General features: G+C 34.4%; 1 protein-coding gene across 1 annotated transcript; it reads left to right on the top strand.

The window, feature by feature from the left end:
- Positions 1-2,532: 2,532 nt before the first annotated feature.
- On the top strand, positions 2,533-4,309 carry LOC149534919 (uncharacterized). The gene is made up of 3 exons (XM_089805342.1): positions 2,533-2,966; positions 3,446-3,546; positions 3,856-4,309. Exons 1-3 carry the CDS (start codon positions 2,915-2,917, stop codon positions 4,129-4,131), a joined length of 429 nt encoding a protein of 142 aa, XP_089661468.1. The 5' UTR covers positions 2,533-2,914; the 3' UTR covers positions 4,132-4,309.
- The last annotated feature ends 4,995 nt before the right edge of the window (positions 4,310-9,304 follow it).

Here is a 9,304-nt window from a genome sequence, read left to right as displayed (position 1 = left end):
GTTTAGTTAGATGCTTTACTTGATTTCTTAACATGCACTTCTAATATTTGTTCTAAGATTGACAGGACTATAAGAGTTCGACTTGAGCAAGATATTTTCAACATTATGGGCATTCTTCTACAAGTTTTTCCTTCATTATCTTTCAGGGGTATGCCCCTTTGCACATATGTACATGTAAATTTATTTTTAATATATTATACTAGGGTATGCCCCTTTTAAAATGTAATAATATAGGACATCTATCCCGGGCTAGACTAGAGGTTTTCTTCTCTGTTCTTTCCTACCAGTGCCCATTTGAATGGAGATAAGCTATTGTAAATTTTATTTATTTATTTAAAATTAATCAAGGCCTTGGCTGTTTACCAATTAAAAAAAAAAAAAATATTTAATATATACAATTATTAATATTCATTAAAAAATCCAAATATTGAAACTAATGTTTGAACATTTATTTTATTATTTGAAACACATTAATATCTATGTCTAGAATGCATTTTGACATACATTTGAATTACTAAGATCTAAATTCAATTTTAAGATCATTTGGATTACTTTAAACATTTGCATAACCTGTGGTAGGGGTAGACCCAACATCACAACCAAGTAGAGCATTGACCGAGATAGTTTGACATGGACATTAATTGATTCACTAAGTTGTTACATTTCTTTCCTTTCCCAGGATGGGAGGGAGGACATAGAGTAATGACCAACCACATTTTTCTAGAAAATTCAGAACCCTCTCCCATTGTTTATTCCAAAGCCCCTCAATTATAATGGGGCTTCATAGTCTTCTGAGCCAATCAATATTATGACTAAAATTGTTTTATAGTATTTCTCAGGCTGAGTATGCTGCTTTTGATCAACTGGATGAGGGGTAACCATACGACATGTTGTGTTCTTGCTAGATTCTAAACTAAATATAGATGCCCTTTAACTAAAAAAATCTTAAATCTATCAATCTAGATTTTAACTTTGTGACATAATTTAATATTAAAATGATTAATATTGGGCAAAAATCTGATTTCATTGTCTATTTTTATAAAAATGAAATTTAGCTATCACTTTGAGGAAAGCATACTGGCGGAACTGTAGCTTGGCGGAAAAATATCCTATTGATTGTCGTAGAAAAGCTTTGAAAAGGTTTGGATGACTAGTCTGTGATTGAGGTGACCCAAAATATTGAGGACTCTCAATGGGTATATTTGTTGTTTTCATAAATGCTAATAAATTTGGTTCTGTCTTCATTTGGTGTTGACCTCTTGCTTTTCTTTCTAATTTGTTTTGGTGTGTGCACAAAAGCAACTGAAGAGTGATGATTTAATTATCAAGGGATTCAAAGACTCCAACCTAAGCCTAAATTGACTTATGGGTATCTATGCATGTTGAGATTTTAGTTGCATTTTATGCAGGGAAATACAAGTATATGGATGTTCTTGTAAGGAACCGAATGGGTAACATCAGCCACATATTAGTGGACATGGATTTCATGACAAATTGAAATTGCAAGGCTGTGTTTGGGCGTTCAAACCCGCAAAGGGTATACCCTCCCCCCCAGCCTCACCTACATCAATGAATCACAAAAAAAAACCCCTCTTAATTGTAGAAGAGCCTACAGATCAAAAGTGTGAATCAGACATAATGCAAAGGGTATTCCCTTCCCCCTCCAGCCTCGCCTACATCAACGAATCACAAAAGAAAAAGAAAAAAACCCTCTTAACTGTAGAAGAGCCTGTAGATCAAAAGCGTGAATCAGACATAATGTTTGTTGGGAAAACTATTCAATCACCAATAATAGATTTAGTCTCAAACTGTTTGCTGGGAAATCTGTTCAATCACCAGTCATAGATTTAGTCTTGTCTTGCCTAAAAGAGAGCTCTTCAATTTGTTTTATACATAAGCATGAATCAATTTTAGAGTTTGGACAGAATCCACGTCAGTAAGATGACTACCATAGGAGGGTAGCGAATCTCAAATCATGTTATCTTTGCAAGAATGGAAATTCTAGAGTTCTCCGTAAAAATTTGGAGAAGTTTCCAGAATTTTTTTTTCCAATTTCTGATGTCAAAAATCATTTTAACCCCTAGCATTATTGATCTTAGCCAATAAAAAAATAGAAATTTTTGACAGAAAATTAATTTAAAAATAAATTGTCTTTTTAACTTTAAGAATTCATTGAATTGAATTTAATTGTGAAAATTAATTATAGCCACCACCGAAAACATTAGTACCCTGCCTTATGCAAGGCATAGACTAATAAAATGCATGATGTAATTATAATAATAAAAAGATTATCAATATAAATAAGAAGAATGACAAATATACCAATATATGCGATGATTAGAAAAAATAACATAAAATTTATATACAATCATAAAAAATATATGGAAATGGCCCTTTCGATGCACGAAACATCCATTATAATGTATAAGGAATAGTCTCGGTGCATTGGAGGTTCTATAAAGATTTAAGCACGTGATAGAAGAATGAGTCCAAATTTTATTTAAAATTGTTTACCTTATCAATATATGTTATTGGCCACAAAAGGCGAACGGCAGAGGCCAGCGAATCTGAGCATTACACATATGGGAAGAAAAGGTACTTTGTGGAGGATAGGTTTCAACCTCCAAGGACAGCCAGTTTTTCAAGCTCGGCAAAGCTTCGCTCTTTCCAGATCTTTTAACGTGTTTGGTTCGCATGAGAATAGTGGGCGGCAGATTATGGAGAAAGTAGTATATTGAGCGTGGGAGACATCGATTGGGCAAAGTTGGAAATCTATAACTAACGAGGGTGGCGTCGCTGAAACGCAGTCCGCTAGCAAAGTGAATGGTCGATAGGAAAAGGTCTGTGTCTGCAAGCCCCCTCGGAGTGGGAAGTTTCAGCGGTTGGAAGGAGAAATCAGTTATTTAGCACCGTAATGGGTTCAAACTCCAAAACCCTCCACCAAGATGACAATGTTGATGAATGGGGTAACTATCAAACCCTACCCTCTTTTTTTGTTTCAATTTGTAATATACAGATCATTCCAAGCATCAATATGATTTGTACTGTGGGATCTTGTTTTCTCAATATGCTTCTCATCCTATCATATTAAAAGGGTTTTGGAGTTGGGGAAAAAATCAGTTTGAACTTTGCAATCTTGCTGCGTCTACTGCTCGTGCTTAATTAGAAAGGATAATGCGTATTTATAATTAGCTCCAATCCAATTGATGAAAAAGGTTGAATTTTATGCTTTTTTTCTTCGTTCCCCTTATAATCCTTTGTACTTTTATTTATTCCTATATGTTCAAGATTGAAAATTTTGTCATTGAGCTGGGGAAGGGGAAAACCAATATATATTATAATTAACTTTAAGGGTAAATGCAAGATCATTTAAGATTATATCCTCACAATCCTCCAACCTTCTTCATGAAATAACAATGATAGAAAATCGTAATCCATCTTACAGATGCTGATGGGTTTGAGATCCCTTGCCTAAAACTGGATAATCCTGGAACAGCTGGTAGAGAAATAGGAGGAGCGAAGGATATCAATATTTCGTCTCAACAGGTGAGAACGCATGCGCTGCCCTTGTGTAAAATACTTTTTAAGTAGCTTATTGCAATCTGTCATCCAATTTTATGATGGGCTCTTTTAAATTTCTGATTTACTCTGCCTCAAGTACAGCGGATGCATTTCATTAATATTTAGGCTCAAATAGAGATGTATATGCATTTTCTTTTGAAAAAGGTTGAAACAACCTTGTGAACCTTGATAAACTTACTTAAGAAAAGGCCTCTCTTTTGTTGTTGATATTTTAGCAACCCTGTTCGTTCATTATATTTCACCCAGTTCTTATTTCAGGATACTCTGTAACAGGTAAGACCTTTAGAGGAAGAAATTTATCTAGGACCACATGGGGCCCCACCTTCAGTAGTAAAACAACTAGAGCATAATTCAGCGGGAAAGAAGCAACGATTTAAGCACAAGCTGAAGTTAGCAGACAAAAAGAGTACCATTGGAGGGCGTGAGAATAAGGTAGAAAACTTGCGCGAGTTGATCGGTGGTAAAGGGAGCATGATGACACCCAGAGGTTCGCCTAGAGAGTGGCTTGATCCGCATTGCCATGAATCACAGTTTGAGCGCTCTACCTAGTTTCTTCCTAATTCTTTTCTTCATATTTGTCATCAAGTAAGCAGAGCACTCTGCCTAGTTCTCTAATTCTTTGCTTGAATCAAGTACGCAGAGCTCGCTGCATGATGATACAACTTATATGTTTACCTATATATTTTTCTATTGGAGCAAATATGAGATATCCCTACCAATTTCCGGAGATTGTTCTCCTTTGTTTGACCTTGTTAAGCATTTTGAAAAGTATGGAGAGCACTTTTGCACTAATGATTACCATGTTAACAACTTATCACTTACGTGGTTTTCCAGCACTTTCTGCAATTCATTTTAATTTACAGTTTCTGTCTCGATGAATTATTTGCAAATTAGGGAGCATAGTGTAATCTGCGGGCAGCAATGGTGGTGATTTGTGTCTAATGAATCTACAAATGGACTGATCTGACTTTGTTATTCTGGAAATAAATCTATGCAATTTTCATTAAATATAATTAAGATGTTCTCTCAGCAGACAATGACCAAGTCATCTATGTTAACAATTTTTGACCCGCATTTCTGGGTCCATTGTTTTATAATTTTGAGATTTGATTCCTTGTAAATTGTTCGGTTTCTATACAGAAGGGGAAGGAACTGTGATCCACGAATTTTCTTTTGGAAATAATTTGGAATTTGATATGTATGCGCTTGTGTTGGTTGGTCTATCGACATTTTCATGGATTTCCAAATTTAGAGGGACGATATTCCATTTCGTACGCTCACATCTGATGGGATATCCAGATCCAGTGCTCTGAAACGTATAGAAAAACATTTCTCTGAACACACTGTGCGTTCTCTATGAAGCAGATCATAATTTTGTTATCAGATGTTCTCTTAAATGAACAGTATTGTTTACTTATTTAACTCTTGCTTCTTTGATGATGGAAGTAGACAGATGATAGGCGTGACCTTTTATTAATGAAAAAGTATCACAACCTTTTATTAATGAAAAAGTATCACAAAGATGGGACATAATCATTCAGAATGACAGCTAGAAAGGAGCATCCCTTTTAGTTTTTTGTGGGGTTGACTTTGACCCTGTTGTGGGAAGTCACTTGTAAGGGTTGAACATGGTATCAATTTCCAACACTCTATCTCTATCCTATAAATTTCCGTTTGAGCTCGTCAAATCCTGAATGTTACTTTGGACCATTTATAGCCGATAATGATTTGAAATAGGCTGGTTTTACAATCCACTGCAAATCATCTGACAAGGAATTTCTCATTTGAGGAGGGATGAACTAAGAAAGCTATTTAGTCTGAGCCTTGCAACATATGGTTTTCATATCATTCCTGGTGAAATATGCATGTCTGGAATATTTTTGATATCCAAGACCCGTTGTAATAATTAGCTGACACCATACATGGGCTGAAACTACTCTTAAAAACGGAATCATTTGGCTTTTAAAAATATTGAAAGGCAAATTTCTGTATTACGATTGATGAAGTCCTTGTTCGGGCTCGCCACATGAGCCACAACTTGCAATTGGTAGTTAAGGCTTACTATAGGCCTTTAAGCTGATAAATTAGACTATCAAAAAGTCAAATTAAAACCTAATATGAAATTGGAACTTTAAAATTCCAGATAAAGGTGATTATTTATTTCCACATTTAATAGCAGTCTTTTAGATTTGTATGGACATTTGTACTGCTTCTTAGCCATAAACAGACATTAGGGCCATCAAAAAACCAGAATTAAGCTATAAGCAAATTCATCAACATTAAAAGAATATCCTCATCCTGGTCGTTACTGGTGCAGACCTTCTTGACCATAGTCTTCAACCATCTAGCCACTAGCCAAAAGATTTTACTGATCAGTGGCTTCCAACTTAATAACCTGACACAAGCAAACTGCAACTTCGTTGCTAACATTTACATTTTAGCTTGGTTTCAAGCACACGGTTCACCATTTTCCGGTAGCTGAAAAGGCTTGAGATTGCTGAAGATCGTGATTATCAGTTTTGAAATCACGATCTAGATGTCTATATTCAACAATAATCCTTTCCAATAGTGGAAATCATTTTCCTGGAGAAATGAAATTCAGATCAATTATCGAAGTAATCTGTCTGGGCCTACGTTCCTATGATTAGTTGAAATTGCCAATTACCATCCAAATTATTGCTAATCATTGTAGAAACTTGGGATGAATTATATGGACATGGATTCCAATGGATATGTCAATACTATGAAATTGGTTCAATTGTTCGTTGTATAAACCGATGATGATGCGTTTTACCATTTGCTGATCAAGTAGCATTTTTTCTAGAGGATTTTATGTTGAAGCATGAGTATGATGTCACTTTGGTTGAAAGCCAAGGATTTTGGGGTGTCTGAGGAATGAAACCGAGCTGAGTTATGGAAATAAATCTATCTGGGGCCAGGTATACTATGATTAATTGAAATTACCAACTATCATCCAAAATTATTGCTAATCCTTTTAGAAATCTGCATGAAGTTTATGGGCATGGATGACATTTTTGATTTTTGTGTTTGGGATCAGGTGTGGGTAGATTATCAATACTATTAAAATCGGTTCAATTGTGTGTTGTATAAACTGATGAAAGAGTTTTAACATTTGCTGATGCATTTTTAGAGGGTTTTTTTTGTCAGTCAGATTTATTTTGCAATTCATATTGAAGTACAAGTGCAAGATGATATCTCTGTGGCTGAAAGCCATGTATTTAGGGGTATCTATTCCATAAAAATCATTAGGGTCACAATCATCGCATCTCCTGGGGGCTTGAACCCTAGTTGATGTTAGCAATCAATATCATTCACTAAGCGCCAATAATATTTGATGCTTGTTTTAATAATAAACTTAAATAAAATCAGTCTTTCATTGCGTAGTCTTGCATGCTTCAGTTCATTTTGGGCCGTATAAAACTGCAAAATCAGTCCTCAGACTTATTGTGTCATTCATCTGGGGCATGTTTTATGGCAAATGCCTACATTAGTTGTGTTTGGCTGGTTGATAGATTGTGGAGTCGCTCTTACTTTTATGTGATAGTTACCTATACTTATTGTAAACAATGCAAACTATTGAATGACGAGCGGTGCTTCCCAAACCACAATATAGTATATTGGGAACTATTCCAGTCATGATTTAGTTTCAGTGTCCATTTACGAGGTTTTCCAGGTTGTACTGTATTTTAAGGCTCAGAAAGAATGAGTTTCTCTGCCCAAACTAACAGATGCAACCGAGATGTTCTGAATTTAGAAGCGAGTATACGTCACTGAGAATATTTGTGCAAGCAGGATACAACTCTCAGAATGTTCTCTTGTAGTAAATATGCCTATGCGCTGAAGTTAAGTCATAATGTAAACTTGCATAATACAGCTTGATATGTCTAAATTTCATAAACTTGCTTAATACAGCTTGATATGTCTAAATTTCATAGCTTAAATTTGATGGGCATGTGATTGTGTTTAGTCATTATTATTGTGATATATGATAAAATATTAGGAAGACTTATAACATGACAGGGGAGATAATGGATAGATGCATATGTTTACCTTTTTTTTTTGATGGAGGTCATCCACAAACAAGTTTTATGTACTTGATATGGGTCCATGTGTGCTTGAAACCTCTTGGCTAAGAGCCAAGGACTAAGGAGCATCCATGCTGCCAAATTCCCCTAGGACACGATCCCGGCTCATCCCTTATGATGTCTTCGAGCCTTGCATTCAGCAAGACTTGATCCCTAGTGAGCTCTTTGTGAGCCATTCAACTTCACCAGTAGACCAAGGGCCCATTGACATATGTTTACTTTTTAATAGGAATATATAAAATAAATTGTATCACAAAATATAAAAATGAAAAAAAAAAGGATTTTTCAAGTGACTAGTCAGAAAAATTGTTTTATAGACCAGGCTGACTGTCAGATTGAAACCCTTTGTCCAATTGACCAGGTTCGCTTATATAAAGTTTCCAGATCATTAACAACATATGTTATTGGGAATATTATTATAAAAAATATTATTTTATAATTTTAAATTACTGTTTTGTTAGTAGTTAAAAAAACTGATCTCTTAGTCTTCAGATGTGTCGTGTTGTGGTTTAAACATTTTGTTGGTAAAGTGGCTATTAAGGTTCAAATCTATATATTGGGCCACCATTCTTGCAGGCTTGTGCTTTTGTTGGGTTGTTGAAGTCTCCAATTTGAACAAGTGTAGTGTGGAGATGAAGTCTACCATTTGTGTCATCATCAGTTCATAGTTATGGGTCAAAAAACATGTTACTTGAGTCAGAGGGCGGGCCATACCAGCATCGTTGGTCACATTAAAAAAGTTTACCAAACAGTAATTTGAAAAAATGATTGATCTCTCATGAACTACATTAAATCACAAATTGATAATAACTTTTTAAATCAAAAATAGATACTTAAAATTAGAAATTGCATTCTCACTAGAGGAAACAAAGAGTACTGTAAAGAGGAGAAGAAGTTGTAGTGAAGTGCAATTAGTAGATCAATGATCAACTTAATTAGAAAGTGACCACTCTTCTATTTTTTGAACCTTGCCATCTTTAGGAGAATATTTCTAGAAATCTTGTAAGATGAAACATAAATTAACAATTCACTAAACAAAGGGATGAGCCACAATATTCAGAATTGGAATTGTAAGAACTGGAATTTGAAAAATGGTTGCACAATAAGCATGTTGCAGGGTATTCTTCTAAGTATATTTCTTTACATGAGGCAGTTCTTTTATGTGAAGTCTTTATTAATTAGATCACACATACTCAATGTTTATTAGTTCATTTTAACTTCATTGTTTTGATTACATAAAAACAAGTTTTAAAGGACTTGAAACTTTTAACAAAGTATCAAAGTAGAACTAACTAAAGAGTTAAGAAAATAAATTCATTGTTCATTTCTTAGGTGGACTGAATTTAAATAACTTTCTCGCTTCCTTGAAAATAGCTCAAGTTTGTCCTAGAAGTGCTTGAAAGAACAACTTGAGTAATAATATAAATTGTATTTGAAAAATCTAATTTCATTTTTGGAAGCATAAAAAGAAAAGAAAGAAATAGTTCTTTTGTAAACATTTTAGAATAACATAGTTAGTTAAACACATTTAGAAAGAAAAACAAAAAGGAAAATAAACTCTTGATACAATTAAAAAACATTTAGCAATACATCAACAAATTGTCAAAATTTTTATT

The sequence above is a fragment of the Cupressus sempervirens genome, chromosome 10, assembly GCF_028749045.1.
Source record: "Cupressus sempervirens isolate cs-2001-9-10 chromosome 10, ASM2874904v1, whole genome shotgun sequence".
NCBI classification, from domain to species: domain Eukaryota; kingdom Viridiplantae; phylum Streptophyta; class Pinopsida; order Cupressales; family Cupressaceae; genus Cupressus; species Cupressus sempervirens.
Note: the sequence above shows the minus strand (reverse complement) of the source record. Positions and strands in the feature narration are given on the sequence as shown.